This window comes from Dipodomys spectabilis, unplaced genomic scaffold (assembly GCF_019054845.1).
Source record: "Dipodomys spectabilis isolate Male_0828 unplaced genomic scaffold, ASM1905484v1 ptg000026l, whole genome shotgun sequence".
NCBI lineage: Eukaryota > Metazoa > Chordata > Mammalia > Rodentia > Heteromyidae > Dipodomys > Dipodomys spectabilis.
In genome coordinates, this window is record NW_024870703.1 from 11254105 (window position 1) to 11278295 (window position 24191).

The window sequence follows — 24191 nt, forward strand, 5'->3', positions numbered from 1 at the left end:
AGCTTGATTCCACTGTGGTCAGATAGGATACAGGGGATTATGTCGATCCCTTTGTATTTGCTTAAGTTCCTTGAATGAACTATGATATGGTCTATTTTGGAGAAAGTTCCATGAGCTGCTGAGAAGAATGTGTACTGTGTTGTTTTAGGGTGAAATACTCGGTAGATGTCAGTTAATTCCGCTTGAAGTATGGCCTCACTTAATTCGGTAGCTTCTTTGCCAATCCTCTGGTTGGTAGACCTGTCCTTTGGTGAGAGTGGCGTGTTAAAGTCTCCTAGTATTATCGTATTGGGATCTATTTTATTCTGTAAGTTTGAGAGCATTTGTTTAACATATCTGGGTGCACCGATATTTGGGGCATATAAGTTGATGATGGTTATATCCTCCTCTTGGATTGTTCCCTTTATTAATATGTAATGTCCGTCCTTGTCTTTCTGTACTGATTTTAATGAAAAGTTTATTTTGTCAGATATCAGGATAGCTACACCTGCTTTCTTATTGGGGGAATTTGATTGGTAGATCCTTTTCCACCCCTTCACTCTGAGTTTGTTTGTATGTTTGGCTGAGAGGTGGGTCTCCTGAAGGCAACAGATGGATGGGTCTTGTTTTCTGATCCAGTCCTCAGTTCGTTTTCTTTTAATTGGCGAATTCAGCCCATTTATATTAAGAGAAAGTATAGAGAGATGCATTGTTGTCCCTGCCATTCCGTTTTCCTAAGTTTTTCTTCTTTCCTTTCCTCCTGTGCTTGCTCAGTTAGACTTTGAGTAATGCCTGTTTGGGGCAGGTCCCAGTTCCTGGTTGCTTTCTTCAGGTTGTGTCCCCCCTCTTAGAATTCTTTGTAATGCTGGCTTAATGTTTATGTACTCATTTAGTTTTTCTTTGCTATTAAAAGTTTTCAGTTCTCCATCGAATGTGAATGCTAGCTTTGCCGGGTATATCAGTCTGGGTTGGCAGTTATTGGCTCTCAGGGCTCGTATGGTGCTTTCCCAGGCTTTTCTTGCATTCATTGTTTGTGTGGAGAGATCTGCAGTGATTCTAATTTTTTTCCCGTTGTAGTATAGCTCCTTCTTCATTTTTGCTGCATGCAGGATTGTTTCCTTATTATTCAGATCCATCATTGTTACTATTATGTGCCTAGAAGTGTTTCTCCTGGGATCTTGCTTGTTGGGTGTTCGATAAGCTTTTGTGATGTAGTTAAGATGGTCGTTTTTGAGGTGGGGAAAATTTTCATTGACTATCTTGTTAAATAGGTGTTGCATTCCCTTGCTCTGGAATTCCTCACCTTCGTCCACTCCGATTATGCGAAGGTTAAATTTTTTAGCATTATCTGCTTGCTCTTGAATTTCCCTTTGGTTTAATTTGAGTGATTTTTCCATATCTGTCACTTTTTGGTCCAGTTGGTGTATTCTGTCTTCTGTATCTGACACTCTACCTTCCATTTCATTCACTCTGTTGACCATGGCTTCTATTGTGGTTTGCATGATGGAAATGGATCCCTTTATGGATTCAATGTTGGTTCTCAGAGTACTGATCTCACCTCTCAATGAGGTGATATCAGTATGCATTACCTCTAATTTGGCGTTTATCTCACTTCTTACTGAGGTTTGTGCAGCTTCTATTTTTGCATCCAATTTTTGTTTGATATCCTGTATATCTTTTGATAGTTCATCCTTGTGCTCTTTCAATTTCTGATCCATTTCTCGCTTTATTTCTTGAGTCATTGCCTCCAGCAACCCTTGGATGTAGTTTTTGTCTTCCATTCCTGCTTTGCTCCCACTGGGGCTCTCCCCTGCGTGGCTGCTGGCTTTTGAGGTGAGCTTGCTGTCCTGGGTAGTGGTAAACCTTGTGATTTTTCTCTGTGATTTTCGCATGGGGGTTCAGGAGACTGCTCTTCAATCTTGTTTTGGTGTGTCTGTCTTTGCTTGGTTGCTGATTCTGTATTGGTAGAGAGAGTCTGTGCCTGATCTGGATTCTGTTGGGAGCCTATTTCCAGCTGCTATTCACTTAGGATTCTCAGCTCTCTGCTGTAGCAATTCCCGCCTTTGGAAGGGTTGAGCAGCCTAGACTGCTTGTGTTTGCTCCTGCGGGTGCTCTTGGGAAGATCAGATGCTCTGGATGCACTCTCCCAAATACTGGAGTCTGCTATGGGCTCCTGATGTGTTTTTGTTTGTTTTGGGCTGGTTGTGGGCTTGAACTCTAGGTTTGGGTGCTGTCCCTCAGCTCTTCAGCTCAGGGCTGGCACCCTACCATTTGAGCCACAGCCCCACTTCTGACCCTTTTTGCTTTGTTCAGGCGCCGGTCCCCTGGCCTGGTTCCGGCCCCAGCCTGGAGCGCGCTCGTTAGGCCTGTGCTAATGTGTATACCACCTTGGTTATGCAGCCTGGAGGACACAGTTCAAATTTCTTCTACTGTTGGTAGTCTTGACCCAGGGGCACTGTTCCTGGCTTGAGCATTTAAGCTCCCTTCCCGGGGCGCTCTTGCTCTGGCCTGGCCAGCAGAGTGTGCTCCACCGGCTGGTGGGGCTCTCGAACAGTTCCCAGTTTTAGTGGGTCCTGTGGTCCGGGTGTTGGGGTAGGGAGTCTAGGTCAGGGTCTGGGGATTCCCTCCAGCTCTGGTCTCCCTTGATGGATTCCCTGTCCCCTGATGGGTACTCACCCTGTAGGTCGTCAGTTGTTGTTGCAGTCCGTCAGTTGTTGTTGCAGTCCGAGTTCAGTTGGGGTGGTTGCGGGCTGGGTTGGGCGGCCCCCCGCCGGGTCGTTGCGATCGCGACAGGTCCCTTTGTGGCGCTGCTGGTGCCGGGCGGCTTTGGCGGGATGGAGCCTCTCCGCTCCGGTGGAGAGTGATGGGTGGGGTGGGATCCTCCTGGAGACTCCCGGCTGGTAGGTTTCTCTGTTCCTGGCGATCCGCTGTTCTGCAATCCGGTACCTGGTGATCTGCAAGCAGCCCCCTGTGTCTCTGTGGCTCCGGCAGCCCCTGCCGGGCCGGCTGGCCGGCGGCTTGGCGCACTGCCGCGCGGCCAGTAAAGGTTGGGGGAGGGGTCTTCGCTCTTCTCTGTTCTGAAATTCTTCTTTTCCTCTCTTTCTTTTTTTGTTATTTTCCACCTCTGGTTTTTCTCTGAGTGTTCGTCTTTTTGTTGTTGTCGGTCTCTTGGGGAGATTAAAGGTTGGAACTCGAACTCTCTTTTTGGTTGGAGAGAGCTGTGGCGTTTCCCTACTGCCCCGTCGCCATCTTGAGAACTCTCCCATACCCACTTCTTTAAGATTGGATTTTGCTAACTTTCTTGCATGAGCTAACTTTAAACTGTGATTCTCTTTTTTCTGCCTGCCAAGTAGCCAGATATGTAAGCTTGAGCTACTGTGCCTGACAAAAAGAATTTCAAAGTATATATTGAAAATAATTGGGGGCTGGGGGTTTAGCCCAGCGGAAGGGCGCCTGCCCAGCATGCACAAGGCCCTGGGTTCGGTCCTCAGCCCTGGGGAAAAAAAAAGAAAATAATTGGTATGTCTCAGGTTTCTTTTTTTAATCTATGGGTTTTTTGCTGTGTTTGTGTGGCTGGGATGATGGAGGAGAAATATAAATGTGCCAATAGGTAAAATAAGGCATGGAGAGCTATAAGGAAGATAGTCAAGAATTAGGAAACTGAAAATGCTACAAGTGTATAGACCCTTCCTACTATTTAAAAAGAAATATACTTATTATCTGACTTACGTAACTGGAACCCCTCTGTATGTTACCTTTACAATAAAATTTAAAATACACAACAAAAAGACACTTTCAGTTAAGGATATAGTGAGCCAAGAGGAAGGCATGGTATTTGTCCTAAAAGAACTCAACTGTCTCATTCAGGAGCCTGGCATCTCCTCATCATGAGGCATGAATTTAGCATTAAAAAAGAGAATTGTTGATGAGAATGTGGTGGTGCTGCTTCTGTAAATGCAGATAGCTATCTTCTTACAAGGTTTTCAGTGCCGGCTATATTGTCTGGCACCTGGTATGAACAGGAAACTCTTACTGGATAAATCAGGTTACCAGGAAAGATATGGAGACTAAAATAGAAAACCAGATGAGTTAGTTTAAACTATGACATTTATTACTACTAAATAACTAATATTTATTCAAACTTAATTCATGCCACACACTAAGTGCTTTCTATGTATTAGCTCATTTAATCCCTATATTATTATCACTGTTTTTTTGGTTTTTTTGTTTGTTTGTTTTGTCACCTGCCCAGCTCATTATCACTGTTTTTTATAGTAAGGAAACTGAAGTGCAGAAAGTTGCAGTACTTTGCCCTAATTAGTATAGAACTAGTATTTGAAGCCTGGCAATCCAGCTCCAGAATCTACTGTCTTAAGTAAATTCAGGTGTGTGTGTGTGTGTGTGTGTGTGTGTGTGTGTGTGTGTGTGTGTGTGTGTGTGTGTGTGTGTGTGTGTGTGTGTGTGTGTGTGTGTGTGTGTGTGTGTGTGTATTTACTAGAGCTAGTAAATGAAAAATCTTTGGTGATAGATCATCACTTAACGAGCTGAGTCATGTATTTACATTAAATAATGTAAATGAATTTCATTGGAGTAAGAGATGAATGATTCTTGAAAACCAGTGTATCTACCTAAATCAGACTTCTTGGAGAAAAACCAGCAAATAAACTTTCCGAAGAGTAGAATGTAATCAGTACAAATAGCAAGTTGTTCTTCACACTCTGAAATAAAATAGAACAGGAGTCTTAGGTCACAGGAATCTTAAGTAAGTGACAGAGTAAAAATCTGCCTTGCCATGTGTCAGAATAACAAACATAAAATCCTCACTGGAAAGGAAATTTTTTGAGCCAAAGGCTGGTGGCTTACACCTGTAATTCTAAGTACTTAGGAGGCTGATATTTGAGTATTGAGGTTTGAGGTCAGCCCAGGCAGGAAAGTCCATGAGACTCTTATCTCCCAATTAACCACCAAAAGGCCAGAAGTGGAGCTGTGGCTCAAGTGGTTGAGCACTACACTTGAGCAAAAAAGTCAAGGACAGTGTCTAAGCACTGGAGTTCAAGCCCAGGAGCAGCACCAAAAACAAAACAAAACTATTTCTAGCAGGGCGCAACTATCAAGTATAACAGAAATCCTCTTTGAGTCAATGTAGCTTGGTTATTTTTTAAATTTAAATTTAATTTCATTGTAAAGGTGAGTGCAGAGGGGTTATAGTTACATATGTAAGATAATGAGTATATTTCTTGTCAAACATTTTTCTCCCACTTTCCCTCTCTCCATCCCCCCCAATCGTAAAGTTCATTTCCAGCAGTGTCTTGTGAGTATCGCTGCTGCATTGGTTCACCCTTTGAACTCTGTCTCACCATTTTGTTGTTCTCCTTCCCTTCCCCAAATCAGATAAACATATATATAAGACACAAGTACCAAAATCAAAAACAGCAACAACAGGATAAACCAAAGGGAAGAAAAACTAAAGAAAAAAGAAGTAACTTCACATAGTATGTTTAAAAAAAAAAAAAGAAAGAAAACCCTCTTGGAATATCTTGGAATTCATACCAATTAGCATCATTTTATATGGTCATATGTACATAGCTATTGAGCTATTTTGATCCTCTGCTAGGACTATCCTAGACATATACTACTTATTACAAATGAGGAGAACCATGGAAACCTATGTTTCTTTGGATCTGTTCTGGCTTACTTAGTATGATTTTTCCCAAGTCTTTCCATTTCCTTACGAATGGGGTGATGTCATTCCTTCTGATGGAAGCATAGAATTCCATTGTGTATATATACCGTATTTTCTTGATCCATTCATCTACTTAGGGCATCTGGGTTGGGTCCATATCTTAGTTATGGTAAATAATGCTGCTATGAATATAGTTATGGTGGTGGCTTTAGTGTGACCTTGTTTGTGGTCACTTTGGTAAATGCCCAGCAATGGGATTGCTGGGTCATAGGGGAGCTCTATGTGTAGTCTTTTGAGGAACCTCCATACTGTTTTCCAGAGTGGTTGAACCAATTTACGTTCCCACCAACAGTGTAGTAGTGTTCCTTTTTGGCCACAGCCTTGCCAGCATCTACTATTATGTTTTCTTGATAATGGCCATTCTGACTGGGGTGAGGGAGAATCTCAAACTTGTTTTGATCTGCATTTCTTTTATGGCCACAGAGTTGTTGAACATTTCTTCATGTGTCTATTGGCTGTTCTTATTTCCTCTCCAGAGAAGTCTCTTTTTAATTCTCTAGCCCACTTATTAATGGAGTGGTTGTTTCTTTGAGGATTTTTCATTGGGGAGGCTAATTTTTTGAGCTCTAGGTATATTCTTTATATGAAGCCTTTGTCTGTATTATAGCCAATGAAGATCTTCTCCTAATCTATGGGCTTTCTGTTTATCTTGCTAGCTAAGTCCTTTGCATGCAGAAGCTCTGTAGTTTAATGCAATCCCATTAATCTAACCTTTCTTTGATTTGTTGTTTCTGGATCTTTAGGAAGTTTCAACCTGTGCTAAGGAAGCCTAGTGCATCCTGTATCACCTCCTATAATATTTTCAGGATATCTGCGCATATATCGAGGTCTTTGATCCATTTGGAGTTGATTCTGGTGTAAGGTGATATACAAGGATGTAACTTCAGTTTTTTACATGTGTATAGCCAATTCTGCCAGCACCATTTGTTGAAGAAGCTAGCTGTCTTCTGTCTGATAATTTGACTCCCTTATCAAAGATTAGGTGGCCACTATGGCTTGTTTTCTTACTTAGAAACTTTGTTCCTCAGAATATTAACCTGTCTGAAACTTGGCTGTGTAAATTATATCAGCAAGAATAAAGTGTCACACTCTTCTCGAAAAACCCAGCAACTTTGACATAGAAAAATGGTGTTGATTTACAAGTCAGATGCAGAGCTTCAGATAAGGGCTTTCTGGGCATAGTGCCTGCATCCATCTTAACTTCCTAAGAGAGGTGTTCACTTTGTAGTACAGTCCTGCTGCAACTTGGCTTTGCTCAGAGCCTATCCAAACACTGCATTATTTAAATGTCGGTGTAGCTGGGTACCAGTAGTTCATGCCTAGCTATTCAGGAGGCTGAGATCTGAGGATTGCAGGTCCAAGTCGGCCCAGACAGGAAAGTCTATAAGACTCTTTATCTCCAGTTAACCACCAAAGTGGTGTAAGTAGAGCTGTTGCTCAGGTGGTAGAGTGCTAGCTCAGAGTCAGTATCCAAGTCCCAGGACTGCCATGCTTGTGTGTGTGCGTGCATGCACGCGCACACGCACACACACTAATAATAAATATCACTCACTGTAGCTCTACTCTTCCTAGAGTATTATCTTATAATAACTCTTCCCTTGGATGAGATGGCCCTGGGCTGAGATCTGAGATTCTAAGTTCAAAGCCAACCCGGAGACAAAATAAATCAGGTGACACTGGGTTCAGTGACACATGATGTAATTCCAGCTGCAGTGGTAGGGTCTCTAAGGCCAGCCAAAGCTGTCTCAAAAAGAAAAAAGAATGAATGGATCAATGCGTGCTCATATCCAGGACTGGCTGGGAGAATAGAACTCATATACATATACTTTTGAACTTTCATGTTCTAACAAGTTATAACTCTATATGATATGTCTCTTGAATTATTTTTTAGTAACTTAGATTTAGAATTTTAGAGTGATAAGTACTTATTATAGCATCTGTTTTTAAAATAGAATATAAATTGGACAGATGAGTGATTGATTAGGTAGAATCTTGGAGAAACTTTTCCAAATGAAGAAACCTACTCATTTTCCAAAACAATGAAAATTCTAGGATTAATAAGCAGAGAAATTTAGAGTGGGAAAATAATTGTTTTCATGAGAGCACTGTATATTAAATTATAGGGCAAAACTTAAAAAGTGGTACTTACAAGGTACCAGTAGGGCCTATCCTACAATTGTTTCATTAATTTTCAAAGTTACGTTTTATAAACATTTCATATCAACTTTTTCATTCATTTTTATTGCTATTATAAAGGTAATATACAGAGGGGTTACAGCTTCATAAGTCAGGTCAAGAGTACATTTATTTTTGAACAATGTCACCCCTTCCCTTTCTCTCCCCCAGTTTTTCCAACCTGCCCCCACTCAGTTAATTTTCAACATAGTGAGTACCACTGCTTCATTTGTTCACCCTTTGTCCCTCCATTTCTGTGCTCCTCCTTACCCTTCCCAAAACAGATCTAAGTGTAAATGTAAGACAAAAGATACAAAAAACAAAAACAGCAACAAAGGAGAAATAGTAACAAAAACCCTATTGCTAGCATTTGTTAGAGTTCATTTCAATAAACATCATTTTATATGATCATATGCACATAGCTATTGAGCCTCTGTGGTCCTCTCCTAAGAGTTTCCTCCTTTAGTCTCACTGTGTGAATATCTATAGAATCCAGTATAATTTATCATGTCTTTTAACATCCAATGTGCTTACTTACAGATTTATAGACACATTCTAGCTACTACAAATGAGGATACCATGCAACCTATGTTTCTCTGGGTCTGGCTTACTTCACTTAATATAATTTTTCCAAGTTTTTTCCATTTCCTTACAAATGTACAATATCATTCTTTCTGATGGATGAGTAGAATTTGATTGTGTGTGTGTGTGTGTGTGTGTGTGTGTGTGTGTATATACACCACATTTTCTTGATCTGTTTGTCCATTGAGGGTATCTGGTTTGATTGCTTATCTAGATTATGGTAAATAATGCTGCAGTTAACAGTTGTGCTGGTAGCTTTAGTGTGGCCTTGTTTGTGTCATGTCAACTTTTTACCCTGAGAGGTAGGAAAGGCTCTTTATTTCTCCTTATTTTTCATCAGAGAGCTGCAAGTCAGTAGGGACACATTGTCCTATTTCTCTTGGGTGTGTGAATAGGCTTGAAGAGATCCCTTACCAGCAGTTGTTGATTCCATGCTGCATGGTGTTTATTGTAATTATGAATAGAGTGATTGTTAAATCACTTATAAATCTGTAATAATCAAAGGTTGTTAGTCCTGGGTTGGCCACTCTTTGATATATTAGATCATTATGAACTTGAGCCTGATTACACTGGAGATTAGAAATTTACCCACTAAAAGGTAATAATGTTTAAAAGTAAAAAGGTAAATGACAAAGAGCTTTGTATTCTGCATTCTTTATTTCCAACTCTGTTTGATTAGTGATTTAGCCTCAAGAATGTTTGTTTAGTACTTAATTTAGAATTCAAGAGCTTTTACTCAATGCAAAAACTAGTGTTTGAGTAGTGTGTATGTATGTGTGTATGTGTGTTTCTGTGTCTGTGTGTCTGCATCTGTATGTGCTCACATAATGTGTTGGCAGTAAGGAATATTAGTGACTGTGACTAGAAAGTCTATATTTACTGGTCATTGAATAGTTATCTGATTCTTTATTCTGGTTAGAGAGTATCAGTGAACAGATATGAAATAGGACTGAAGAGCTGGTATATCCTAATCATCTGTCTGGTTCCATAGATGTAAGGCCCATTTCACTTCGCTAACTAGGGAAGGAAGAGTTAAATTTAGCCATGGAGGCTAAGTGGAATAGGAGATAAAATATATGCATACAGAACAGTATAATAGCACAGGTTGTGTTATTATGCAAGGCCTGTTTAGGAAATCAGAGTTTGTATTTGGGCACAGTGGGAAATTAGAAGTAGAAAACAGATTGGTAATACTTCATGCAGAACCTTGAATTTTAATCTTTTTTTTTTTTTAATTTTTTTTGGCGGATCCGGTCATGGGGGCCTGAACTCTGGGCCCGGGCGCTATCCCTCAGCTCTTCAGCTCAAGGCTAGCGCTCTACCACTTGAGCCACCGCGCCACTTCTGGCTTTTTTCTTTTTGCTTATATGGTGCTGAGGAATCAAACCCAGGAACTCAGGCATAGAAGGCAAGCTCTCTACCACTGAGCCACCTTCCCAGCCCCTGAATTTTAATCTTAAGGTTTAAATTTTACCCCTACTTTCAGCTGGATAGTAAGTGTGTGTGTGTCTGTGTGTGTGTGTGTGTGCATGTGTGTGTTTTCAGAAGTCAGAAATGATTTTTACTGGATCAAAATCAGTATGTCAGCCAGGTCATGTTCCCTCAGGAGGTTCTAAGGGAGAATCTGTTTCTTTGCCTTTTCTAGAGCTGTATTCTCTAACTTTTAGTCTCTTTCCATCTGCTCTGCCTGCATCTTGCATCCCTTGTCAGACTGCCTGGATAACTCAGGATAATCTTTCCCCTTACGCATCCTTAATTTAATAATATGTGCAAATCCCTTTCACCACATAAAATAACATTTACAGGTTTCAGAAGAAGACTTAGGACATGATTCATTCTCTTTGCTATAAATAGTTATCATTTAGTGAACATTTACCATGTACCATCTAAATTCTCAGAACATAACATGTATTAGTTTATTTTTTCTGCCGAATTCTTAGTTTATACTGGTAGCCTGGCCTGTTCCTCCAATTTGGTTTGTATTTGATAAGGGAGTACATTTTCTGAAAGGTGAAATACTTTAGTGTCTATAATTTTTGTCAAAAACTCAAGACTTTCAGAATTGGAAAGTGTTTTCATGGGTTGTCTGGCTTAACCTTCTGCTTTTCAAAGTCCCAATTAGGCATATTAAGAATTTTTTTAGCTTAATTTTCATCTTTGGAGTCTATTTCTTAGGCACTTTGAAGAAAGTTTTGGAAATTGACATTCAGCTTCTTTGGGTTACTGATGTATTAAGTTCTACTTTCTTTTTTGCTATCTAAATTTATATTTTTTCAGTTGCCTTTAAAATTTAAAATATATGGAATTTTTCTTTGGATTTTTTCCCATGAAAATATTGAATTTACTATTGTCATCATGGAGTTGATTAACAGGGGAAAATGATACATTTTGGATCTATAGCATTTCATTGGAAAAAATGTTACTGAAAACTTTAAAGCCAGTTGCCAGTGGTTCATGCCTATAACCAAAGCTATTCAGGAAACTGAGTTCTGAGAATCGTGGTTCATACCTGGGCAAGAAAGCTTGTGAGACACTCTTACCTCCAGTTTACCTCTCAGTGGTTATTTGAGTTATCTGAGTTCATGCCCCAGTACTAGTGTGCATGCATGTGCACACACACAAGCTACTAATTGTTTTTTAATAAAATCAGAGGAATGAGAAAGAGGCTATTAATTGCTGATAGCATATATAATTGAAAAAAAACTAAACCTAAAGTTGCTATTCCTTGTTTATAGTCCTACAGAGAGGAATTACATGGTGTTATAAGTACCTTTAGCCAACAGTTCTTTCTGTAACATATCAGATGCTAAGGATACAAAAGTGAAAGTCATAATTCTGTCCTACAGGATTTTATTGTAGTGAGGCCATGGATGTAGCAGAATAAAGCTATTGTATGTGCAGAGTTAACAAGTTGTGATGCTTTTACTTATAAGTAAGAGAAATCCCTACTACAGATGGCTTAAATCATACAGAGCTCAGTAGCTCAGTTTTTCTCTTCAATATTTTTCATAGATGAGCTTTATTCTGTGATTGGTTTACTTTGAGTTTGCATTGTGACCACTAATGACTTTCAGACCTCCCCCATAAAGAGAGTTTCTTCCCTCTAACTATCAAAAGTCATACCCTTACTCTTACTAGATTAATCTTGATTATATATGATGAAGCACAATAGATCACAGAAGTCTTTAATTTCAGAGTGGGTTAGAAAGCAAAAGCTTAGAACTTCCAAAGAACTCAGTACATCCAAGAAAATTGGTACTAGCCCCATAGTCCCTTTATGAACATTATTTTTTTTTAACTTAATTCTCTTCTTAAAAGAAGAAAATAAGGAATTCTTAGTGTTAGGATGTAATTTAATTTTTTTTATTTATTTTGCCAGTCCTGGGGCTTGAACTCAGGGCCTGGGCACTATCTCTGAGCTTCTTTTGCTCAAGGCTAGCACTCTTTACTACTTGAGCCACAGCACAACTTCTAGCATTTTCCATTTATGTGGTAGTGAGGATTCAAATCCAGGGCTTCATGCATGCTAGGCAAGCAATCTACCACTAAGCCACATTCCCAGCCTATATTTAATTTCTTCTCGAAGTAAATCTGGAATTCTTAATAAAAGCGTTTTAGTTTAGTGATCTTTTGAATTTTTAAGACCCTAAAAGTTCCCAGTTCTTATGTGGACTTGATGGCTTACACTTTTTTTCTCAACTACTCAAGAATCAGGATCAGAAGAATCAGTTTGAGGGCAGCAACAGCAAAAACAAACAACAAACAAAAACCTTATTATGCCCATTTTAATCAATGGCTAGTATGGTGGTGTACACCTGTCATTCCAGCTACTCAAGAAAGTATAAGTAAGCATATTGTTGTCCCAACCAGATGAGCATAAGGGCAAGATCCTATCCCCCAAAAATAACTAAAGCAGAAAGAGCTAGGTATGTGGCTTAAATGGTAGAGCACCTAGCTAGTGAGCAAGAAGCCTCCTTGGAGACTTTAGATTTGGGGGCATACATCTTTGTAGAAATTAGCAAGCAGATAATATTGTCCTTGTAACTGGGACAGTAAGATAGGTTTTAATACTGTGTTCAAATGAATCACAGTTAATCTAGACCAATGTTTTATTTACAACAGGAAAATGCCAAGAGCAGAAATGTCAAGGCTTTCCCTAATAACCTCATACTTAAAATTTGAGCAGAATTTGGTTTAAAAAACCTACTTTTACTTTATTACTAATGTACTTATCAGGCTCATAGGTTATAATGCTTTTAAATTTAAATACTCTTAAAATTGAATTAGGAGTACAAACTGCTTTTTTTACATGTAAGCACTTTTATTTCTTTTATGCAATATTTGCATTCTAACAGTTCTGTTTCTCTCCAAGACAAATGTCCATTGAGTAACCATAGTATGTGACACTGCTATAGGATTTCCAGATCTCGCTTGGGCAGATAGGGAGTAGAAGACAGATTATTTTCTAAATGTCTGACCAGTCTCAGATACAAGACCATTCTTGCATCCTAACACAGTTGGAAAAAGGCACTAAATAATACAGGATAGATCTATGTTTATGGGTCGTCTGGTACAGTACTGCTAGAATGTAAGTATCACAGCACAACCAAGAAGCGGTGCTAATATATTTAACACATTTGGTGAGCCAACAATGCGGCCCTAACTTTAAAAAATATTTTTATGCTAAAATTAATTTAATGTCACTTAGTAATAGAGGAAAATAGTAATAGATTATATTGATGACCATTCCCAAGGCATAATAGTAATAACAGTGTTTATAGAGAAAGTACTCTGGGTCAGGCATTCTTTTGAGCATTTTTTTTTTCTTTTTTTTGGGTCCGGTCATGGGGCCTGAACTCTGGGCCTGGGCACTGTCCCTCCGCTCTTCAGCTCAAGGCTAGCGCTGTACCACTTGAGCCACAGCACCACTTCTGGCTTTTTTCTTTTTGCTTATGTGGTGCTGAAGAATCGAACCCAGAGCCTCAGGCATGCAAGGCAAGCACTCTACCATTGAGCCACCTTCCCAGCCCCTTTTGAGCATTTTTTAAGAATGGCCCCAGAGATAGGTTGTTACTTTGCCTTGGTAACAGATTGGCAAAAAAGGTCAGGCAGTTTGCCCACGGTCACACAGTATAGTAAGATTTAAATCCACAAAGTTGAATCAGAGTTCATACTTTTTTTTTTTTTTTTTGTTCAGTTGTGGGGTTGAACTCTGGGCCTAGGCACTGTCCCTGATCTCTTCAGCTCAAGGTGAATGTGGTGAATGCTCTACCACTTGAGCCACAGCGCCACTTCTGGCTTTCTGGTGGTTAATTGGAGATGAGTCTCAAGAACTTTCCTGCCCTGGCTGGCTTTGAACTGCGATCCTCAGACTTCAGCCTCCTGAGTAGCTAGGATTACAGGCGTGAGCTACCAGCACCTGGCTCAGAGTTCATACTTTTAAAAAATTCTTTTGTAATGTTTCTATTAGCAAAAATTAATTGTGCAAAGGCATTTCATTGTAACATTTACATATGTTAAGTGAGGGCTCATAATTTAAATCACTGTGATATATACTTTCATCAGGACTGAATTGTCACTAAAAGCAGTCCCAAGCTGGGCTCTGGTGGCTCATGCCTGAAATCCTGCCTACTCAGGAGGCTGAGATCTGAGGAACTCAGTTCAAAGCCAGGTCCAAGTAGGAAAGTCTAAGATTCTTATCTCCAGTTTGCTACCAAAAAGCTGAAAGTAGAGCTATGACTCAAGTGGTAGAGCACCAGCCTTGAGCAAAAAAGCTCAAGGACAGTGCCCAGGCCCTTGAGTTTAAGCCCCAGGACTGGCACTAAAAAAAAAAAATTACCAGTTGTATTTTATTTATAACTTGTTGTTACAGGTATTTATAGATACAATTACTTTCCTACTTTGTTTCAAAATAAATGAGCACTTTGAAACTTCTCTTACCTACTGACGTTCAACACCCGTGTGTTTTATTCTAGGAGAAGACTTTGCAGTTGTGCAGCAAGAAATTATCATGATGAAAGACTGTAAACACCCAAATATTGTTGCTTATTTTGGAAGCTATCTCAGGTACAGTGCATGTTTCATTTTTGAAAAGTGACAATGATTGCATCACCTAGTTAATTTAATGAACCCATATTAACTACTCCCATGATTTGTAGTTTTCATGCTTTGAAGACAGGGTATTTTGAATTTTTACTTATGACCTCATAATATTAATTCTGCAACCAATATTAGTCTTGTGACTTGGGAATTCTGGATTATAGTTTCAATGAGGAAATTGTTAAGTAAAAACTAACTTTTCTGCTTTTGGTTTGTTTGGAAGAGTATAGGTCTGGGCCTGCCATCTGTGACCCCTTTCTTCTAGGTCTAGTGGAGTCCTTCAGTACCTTCTCTTTTCTATTCGGTGTGGGTTATTTTTGTTGTTGTTCATTTGTTTTGTGGTAGTACTGGGACTTGAACCTTCAGGGCCTGGGTGCTGTCCTTTAGCTTTATAGCTCAAGGCTAGTACTACACACTTAAGCCAATGCTCCACTTCTGGTTTTTTGGTGATTAATTGAAGAAGATAACAGCCTCATGGACTTTCCTGCCTAGGCTGGCTTCAAACCTCAATCCTCAAATCTCAGCCTCCTGAGTAGCTAGGATTACAGGTGTAAGTCATGGGGCACTGGGCCCTGTTAGGCTTTTGGGGTTTTGTGTTTTCGTTTTTGTTGTTGTTTTTGCCAGTCCTGGGGTTGAACTCAGGACTGGGCATTGTTCCTGAGCTTCTTTTGCTCAAGGCTAGCTCTCTGTCACTTGAGCCACAGCACTACTTCCAGCTTTTTCTGTTTATGTGATACTGAAGAATGGAACCCAGGACTTCATGCATGCTAGCACCACTAAGCCACATTCCCAGCCCCCTGTTAGGTTTTTATCAGTAATTTTTTCATATATTTTGTGCTTCTGGTCCCAGAACATTTCCTTAATTTTTGTCTAGAAGACTGAAAACTAATTATTTCAGTAATACAGTTCTACCAAGTTATAATGTGAATTTAGGACTGTGAGCTTGCCTCCTCTCTCTTATTATTATTTTTTGGCAGTACTGGTGTTTGAATTTTATCCTCTGCTTACTTTACTGGTGCTCTACCACTTGAGCTGTGCCTCTAGTCTTGCTTTTTTGTGTGCCACTCCTGGGACTTGAACTCAGGGCCTAGTGCTGTCCCTGAGCTATGTTGCTCAAGTATAGCCCTCTACCACTTGAGCCACAGCTCCACTTCTGGCTTTTTGATAGTTTATTGGAGATAAATGTGCCTGGGCTGGCTTTGAACAGTGATCCCCAGATCTCAGCCTCCTGAGTAGCTAGGATTATAGGGGTGAGCCACCAGCACCCAGCCTAGCCTTGCTTGTTTTTTTCTTTTGGGGGGGGGGGGCATTATCCCTGAGTCTCTTTTTGCTCAAGGAGAGTGCTCTACCACTTGAGCCACAGCACAACTTCGGCTTTTTCTGTTTATGTGTATTGAGGAATTGAACCCAGGGCATCAAGCATGCTAGGTAGGCAAGCACTCTACCACTAAGCCACATTCCCAGCCCCCAGCCTTGCTTTTTGCTGTTAATTAGCCCTCAGACTGTTTCCCAGACTGTTCTGCCCAGGCGGACTTTGAACTTCAGTCCTCTGGAGTTCAGCCTCCTAAGTAACTAATATTGTCACTTCTTGTTTTGGCAGTTCCAAACCAAGTTCCTCAGATCTCCATTACCTTCTATATGCAATTCTGAATCTAACACTGTTCTAGTTGTCTTTAAAGTTCCTCCAAAGGAAGCTTGGATAATGCTTTTCTTTGCATTAGAAAAAAATAATAATAAAGGTCTTCAATTTTTATCTCATATACTGTAGCACCATAAAAAATGTAACTTTTTGTGTTTCCCATTCTTGTATGGCACGGGTACAAAACACTTTCCCCTTCTTCTGAACATAGAGGATAGAAAAGACCAGAGCTATGCCTGCTTGTTTGCCAGCTTGTGGAAAGCTAACCTGATAAACCCTTCGTGATTCTAACCAGTCTTATTACAGAAGAGGGCTGCATTTAATGGAAACTTTGAGGAATTTATTAATCCTGATCACATAGAGATGTGGCAGGTCCTGGGGCTTGTACTCTGGACCTGGGCATGCTATCTCTGAGCTTTATTTGGCTCAAGGTGAGTGCTCTATCACTTAAGCAATGTGCACTTCCAGCTTTTTTGAGTAGTTAATTGGAGATAAGAGTCTCATGGAGTTTTCCCTAGCTGGCTTTGAACTGCTAACCTCAGATCTCAGCCTCCTGAGTAACAAGGATTACAGGTGTGAGCCACCTGTGCCTGGTATTATATATTTTGAATGGGTTCTTTAATGGCCAGTTTAATATTTTAATGATGAATGGTTCAAACAACAATGTAACAGGAAATGTAATATACTTTAGGCCAAAAGAATTGTTTTAAAATCAGGTGCTAGTGGCTCACACCTGTAATTTTAACTACTCAGGAAGCTGAGAGCTGAGGATCATGATTCAAAGCCAGCCCAGACAGGAAAGTCTGTAAAACTCTCATCTGTAATTAACCATCAAAAAAAATCGGGAAGTGGGGTGAAAAAATGTAGAGTAATACTCAATAGGCACTATGTTGAAAATTAATTATACAATTTGCAGGTTGGAATGAGAGGGAAAATGGAGAGAGTGAGAGAAGGGTGACATTGTCCAAAAAGAAATGTATTCTTCACCTGACATGAAACAGTGACTTTTCTGTATATCACTTTTATAATGACAATTAAAAAAATAAAATTAAAAAAATGGGAAATGGAGCTGTGGAGCTATGGTTGGTGTGGTAGAGCACTAGCCTTTAGCACAAAGCTTAGGGACAATACCAGGCCCTGAGTTAAACCCCCAGGACTGGCACACACAAAAAAAGATAATTCTAAATCCAATGTCCTGTCCTTGCCATATATGCTATTAAGAATTTGGGGAAAGGAGAAAGAGGACTATATAATGAATATGGACAGTTCAAGTGCTCCTGGCATTCTTTTCTTTATCTGGTTAGTTTTGGTACCACCTGACAGAAATAGCTGTTTCTATAGGATCAGATTAAAGGGCTCTGATCAGATTAATAAGCAGCTAGATTGAGAGGGGGAGATTACCAGAAGTGGGAGGATGCAGGCTGACCATCTGAACTAGGCTAAACAGTCAGAGGGGCCTGAGAATGAAAATAGAATTCCAAACTCACACAGGACTGTGTGTGTGTGTGTGTATGTGTGTGTGTGTGTGTCTGTCTGTGTCTGTGTGTGTCTATGTGTGTCTGTGTAAAATACTAATAATGTATAATGCTATATTTTTAATATTGTATATACATAAATATTTTTTAAAAATTCATGTGACTTGGAAGTATGTTTTATGCATGTGTGAGATATCATGGTTAAACCCTTCAGAACAATTAATGTGTACTTTAGCAAAAAGAATAGAGTTGAGGGGCTGGGAAGGTGGCTCAGTGGTAGAGCGCTTGCCTTGCATGCCAGAGGCCCTGGGTTCGATTCCTCAGCACCACATAAGCAAAAAGAAAAAAGCCAGAAGTGGCGCTGTGGCTCAAGTGGTAGAGTGCTAACCTTGAGCTGAAGAGCGGAGAGACAGTGCCCAGGCCCAGAGTTCAGACCCCACGACTGGACCCAAAAAAAAAAAAAAGAATAGAGTTGAAACATGTCTTGTGTGAGAGGGATAGATAATACTGGGAGGAATGGAGAGGGGAAAGAGGGTAAAAATAATCAAAATAGATTATGTATACATGTAAAGATGGAACAGGAAACTTGAGACTGGTTTGGGAATGAGAAGGTGGAGAAGGGAACAGGATGAAGGAGATAACCTTGATCAAGATACTTTGCATGCAGGAATGAACATGTTAAAATGAACCCCCCTTGGCAACTAATTGATGTTCTTAAAGAAGAAAAGAGGAAGTTAGATAGTAACAAACTAGGCTGGACTTTTTGTTAGTGTCAGTCCTGGGGCTTAAATTCAGGATCTTGCCCCTGTCCCTGAGCTTTTTTGCTCAAGGCTGGTACTCTGCCACTTGAGCCACAGCTTTACTTCAGGCTTTTTTGGTGCTTAATTGGAGATGAGGCTCACAGATTTTCCTGCCTCTACTGGCTTCAAACCATGATCCCCAGATCTCAGACTCCTGAATAGCTATCAGCACCCATCCAGACTAGACTTTTATTTATTTTTTTTAATTTAATTTAATTTTATTTGTGAACATACTGTACAGAGGGGTTACAATTACATGGGCAGGATAATGCGTACATTTCTTACCAAGCATTGCAGCCTCCTCCTTTGGTTTACCCTTCACATCCCTTCCCAGCCTCCCCCCTCCCCCCCAATCCCAATCCTTCTCCTCCCCCCCCCCCCCCCCCCCCCCCGACGTTGTAAAGCTCGTTTTGGACATGACAACTTGTACTTCTCATTGTTGCAACAGGTCCACCTGTATCCTTAAACAACTGTAGACTTTTATTTATTTACTTTTTTGGGGGTCCGTTGTGGGGCTTGAATTCTGGGCCTAGGCACTGTCCCTCAGCATTTCAGCTTAAGGCTAGCACTCTACCACTTGAGCCACAGCGCCACTTCTGGTTTTTTCAGAGTGGTTTATTGGAAATGAGTGTCTCATTGACTTTCCTACCCAGGCTGGCTCTGAACCACAATCCTCAGATCTTAGCCTCCTGAGTAGCTAGTATTACAGGCATGAGCCATTGGCACCCAGCCAGGCTGGACTTTTACAGAGTTGTGTGTGTGTGTGTGTTGCAGAGTGTGTGTGTGTGTGTGTTGCCCCAGGGATACACATTGTCTGAGTAGTCTTAAATCTCGGATAATACCATCTGTCCATGTGGCACCTTTGATGTGGTCAACTGTCTTTGTGCCAGAAGGCAGCAGTCTATGCCATAGCTGAGGGTTTTGAGTTAAGGTCTTGGAAACCTGGCCTTATCACTTATTGCTGGTGTGATTTATGGCAAATGGCAAATTATTTAACTATTCCGTCTGTCTGTGGAAGGTTGCAGTTCTGTCAGCCCAGGGAGAAAAATTCGTCAAGTCTGTCTCAACCAGTAAAGCTGGGAGTGGTGGTACACTCCTATCATACCAGCTATGATGGGAAATGCAAAATAGGTAGATAACAGTCCAAGTGAGGCATGGGTAAAAAGTGAGACCCTATCTCAAAGAAACCAGTGCAAAAAAGAACTAGAGGCATAGCTAAGCAGTTCTCACCTACATAGCAATTACAAGGCCCTGAGTTCAAACCATAGCAACATACAAAGAAAGAAAACCAGCTTTTTGACAGGAGGCATGCATGAAAATTTATAAAACATTTAGATGATTGTAGTTGCAGTAGATAAGGGTATTGACAGTAGACAAATGGAACCTTTTATGTCTTCCTCATGATGTAGAGATTGAGCATAATTGTTGAAATGTTTTTTGACAGAGAGTACATTCTTTAAAGAACGGACTTGAGGGGTAGGGGATTCAGTTACATTTATCCTACTATATTTGTTACAGTAATCCTGGAAAAGGATGGTAGTCCCTAGAGATATTAAAACAGAAATTTTGGGTTTTCTAGAGATAGGGCTAAGAAGAAATTGTAACTAGCATGAATTGTAAGTGCCTTTTTCAATTTTCAGACAGCATAAAAGATTAGAATTGCCACTGCTTATAATCTCTCCTTTTTTGTTTTAAAGAAAGGAAACTTAATTTTGAAATAGCTTAGATTTACAGAAAAGGTAGAGATCTCTGTATAGATCTCACTCACCTTTCCCTGATGATAACATATTACAAAACGGTGGTACACTTGCCAAACTGAGAAATTAATATCAGCACAACATTTCAGCAGTTTCTGCTAATGTCTCCAGATTTGGAGAGGAAGTAGGATTTTAGAAACCACTAGGCTACACTGAGAGTTGTTAGGTATAATTAAAACTGGGTCAGAGAATAGAATCCCCTGCAGGCCAAGCTGACCATTGTTCTTAGAGGGGAAGTGGATGAGATGGGTTACCCATACTTGTTTTTAAAGCAGTGTTTTGAATATCTATTTAAAAATGGACCAGGGTGGCTTTTTTGTTTTTGTCAGTTGTGGGGTCCCTGGGCGCCGTCCCTGAGCTTTTCTGCTCAAGGCTAGCACTCTACCACTTTAAGCTGCAGTGCCACTTCTGGTTTTGTGGAGGTAAGAGATAAGGGTCTAATAGACTTTCCTGCCTAGGCTGGCCTCAAACTGAGATCCTCAGATCTCAGCCTCCTGAGTAGCTAGGATTACAGGCATGAAGCACTGGCATCCAGCTACAAACCAAGTTTTTGAATTTGTCTCACAAATAAAGTTACCGTATATAAAAATATCTAGAAGCTGTTGAGCTTTTTATTTTTTATACTAATGGTTTAGGACTCAGAGGTAGGGACTTTTTTCCAAAGGCCTTTTGCATATTTATAACATCATGTGAGGGCCATAAAATTATCAAAACACTTAGATGACCAAAAGTCAGCCAGTGAGAAGTATATATCTGCCCTGTCACATACCAAATGATATCCAGGGCCATGTAAAGCCTGCAGGCTGGACATTCCTCACTGCTGGTGTGGAGGTTTAGTTGTTTTCAAGTGGAGTAGCCATTGGTAAGTGCTTTGTCAGTAAGAAAACCTGCAATAAGTACAGGAGCTGGGGACCAGGAGGGCATACCTAGACAGAGGCAAATGACATGCCAGTTTTTAGCAGAACATTACAGTTGCTGATTCTTAAGGATCTTGGTCATAGTTTATTTTACTTCAAAAACTGTCCTGTTTGGGGGAAAGATATATAAATCATAGTTCTGTTTTAAGTCTGTGACATATTTACAGTGTGGAAAGATTAGTAAGCATGTTTTAGAAATAAGACTTTGACGGGGGGAGGGGGGAGGCTGGGAAGGGAGGTGAAGGGTAAACAAAGGAGGAGGCTGCAATGCTTGGTAAGAAATGTATGCATTATCCTGCCCATGTAATTGTAACCCCTCTGTACAGTATGTTCTAAAATAAAAATAAAATTTAAAAAAAAAAAAAAAGAAGACTTTGAGGTCTTGAACTAAGTATTAGCATTTTGGTTTTTATACGTTCTAGTAAACATCAAACTAGAAGATTAAAATTATGGACTTGCCACACAAACACCACTTTTCTGTTCTTTGTAAGACAGATAAAATTTCAAAATAAAAAAAATTTATTGAGTCAGGAAATAGTGATATATTGAAAATATTTACCCAGTTAATTTTAATCTCAGTTTTGGTGCTTAATCACAACCATTTTATAACTTGTGGCCTGCACAAAATGGGCCAATTGACTCAAGCCCTTTCCTATTAGATGTCTGTTGAATGACCTAACCTACAGATAGAGATATATCATCACAGTAGACATTTGTGGAACAGATGGACTTATTTTCCTAATAGATTTTGACTATTGTGCTAATATCGCACTTCATTTACCCAGAATGCTACACAGGTAAAAATATTTTAGCCATCTTAAAAGGTAAAGTGTTAAAATATAACAGCTGGAGTTTGTATTTAAACAAGAGAAAAAGACACTAATTTCACACAGATGACAATGTAATAGTGAAATATGTAGGAGAATAGAGAACTCATTTCCTATGTTCATTTTCTCTACCAAGAATTGTTTTCAAATTGGAAAGAATAGAGAAAGCAATATTAAGATGAAATTGAAGTGTAATATAGGTGAAGAGATAATTATAGAGCAGCTAGATATTTTAGATGAAGCTTTTAGATTATAGAAGTGGTATCTCATTATACTGAAAATTTAGTAAATGTGGTTGTCACCTACTGTTAGTGAATATCTTGACAAATACAAGTGGTATCAAAGATTACCAGTCATCAATGACTAGTTTTTGATTTCTAGAATATGTAGTCTATCAAACTTGATGTCGGTCTTCTGGCCCTAGCAAACATTTGGGATAGATTATTAATCATACTATTAGCGAGCACATATGAGAAAGTAGTCATAAGTATGACTTTAGTGAAAAGTTACACCAAAATAAATTCCACCTCATTTCTGATTTGTTTATTGTTTTTGTTTTTGTTTTTCTCCCCACAGTTGTAAAGAGTTTATTAGGAGAGTAAAAGCCACTCAGCAAAGTGAGCAGCCCGAACTGAAAACTGATTATCCATCTTGTGGTCAGGGATGGCTGTTTTGTATGGTCCCTTCCCACCTTTTTCTCCTCCCTTTTGGCCGTCTGTCAGTAGTGATTGGTTTGTTTGAAATAAGCTAGACCCTCTCCCGGGGCCCGAACTGCTGATGTTTTCCTCCCTCTGAGTTTTCCCTGACTACAGTGGGCACATAGGGGACATCAAGCTCTGTTCTGGTTACTTCCTGCTGAAAGAGGATGATGAAGGGGGCCATGACAATTGCCAGAGGAGAAATAGGAACCAGTGGTCTTTTAAGCTGTTATAGTGACACCAGTTCAAGTCTTCAATGGTTTGGTTTTGGTTTTGAAGCTGCTTTTGTTCAAGGCTAACACTATACCACTTGAACTACAGCACCACTCTGGGCTTTTCTGTTTATGTGGTACTAAAGAATTGAATCCAGGGCTTCATGCATGCTAGGCAAGCACTCTACCACTAAGCCACATTCCCAGCCCTCGGTGGGTTAGTTTTTGTTTTTGCCAGTCTTGGGGAATGAACTCAGGGCCTAGGCTCTGTCCCTGAGCCTCTGTGCTCAAGGCTAGCGTTCTATCACTTGAGCCATGACACCACTTCTAGCCTTTTCTGTTTATGTGGTACTGAGGAATTGAACCCAGGGCTTCATGCATGGTAGGCAAGCACTCTACCACATTCCCAGCTCATCTCAGTGGTTAGTTTTTATATCCAAAATTATTTATAGTTTTAATTGACCTAGGGGAGATAACATAAACTTTGTTAATAATTTAAACACACAGGGCCCAAGTATGAGGAGCATGAGCAGTCCTATTTTTCTTAAGAAAGAAAAAGATGATTTTATTTACATTTATCTTCATTGAGTTCCTGGAGAATTTACAATTACTTATATAAATATAAATAAAAGATAAATTATAACAAAAGTGAAGAAGCCTACAGAATGGGAGATAATTTTTGCCTCTGACAAAGAATTAATATCCAGGGTAAATAAGCAACTCAAAAGTTCAATACAAAAGAGAGTAAGTAACCCAATCAGTAAATGGGAAAATGAACTGAAAAAGAAGTAAAGATGACCAATAAATACTTAAAAAAATTTAAAACATGTTCAACATCTTTAGCCATCAGAGAAATGCAAATCAGAGCTACATTGAAATATAATCTCATCCAGTCAGAATCGAGAGAAAAAAAAATGCTGGCAAGGGTAAGGATGGGAATGCATTTAGTGGAAATGCAGCCACTATGAAAATCAGTATGTAGTTTTAGTATAGCCTTGTTTGTGATCATTTGGGTAAATGCCCAAAAGTGGGATTACTGGGTCATAGGGGAGCTCTATGTGGAGTCTTTTGATGAACCTCCATACTGCTTTCCAGAGTGGTTGAACAAGTTTACACTCACACCAACAATGCAGTAGGATTCCCTTTTGGCCACATCCCCTCCCAGCATTTGTTGTTATTAGATTTCTTGATTGTAGTTCTAACTGGGGTGAGATGGAATCTCAGTGTTGTCTCTTTTCTTTCTTTCTTTCTTTCTTTCTTTCTTTCTTTCTTTCTTTCTTTCTTTCTT

General features: G+C 39.8%; 1 protein-coding gene across 3 annotated transcripts in view; it reads left to right on the forward strand.

Annotated features, from left to right (window-relative positions):
* The window catches only part of Map4k3 (mitogen-activated protein kinase kinase kinase kinase 3), a 154312-nt gene that overhangs the window by 49442 nt on the left and 80679 nt on the right, over positions 1-24191 (forward strand). For all 3 annotated transcript variants that reach the window (XR_006146949.1, XM_042675418.1, XM_042675419.1), the window contains exon 3: positions 14455-14545. Coding sequence is in view for 2 of the 3 variants with exons in the window: in XM_042675418.1 (XP_042531352.1) it covers positions 14455-14545 (91 nt within the window). In the remaining variant the exon portion in view is untranslated. The remainder of the gene's footprint in view (positions 1-14454; positions 14546-24191) is intronic.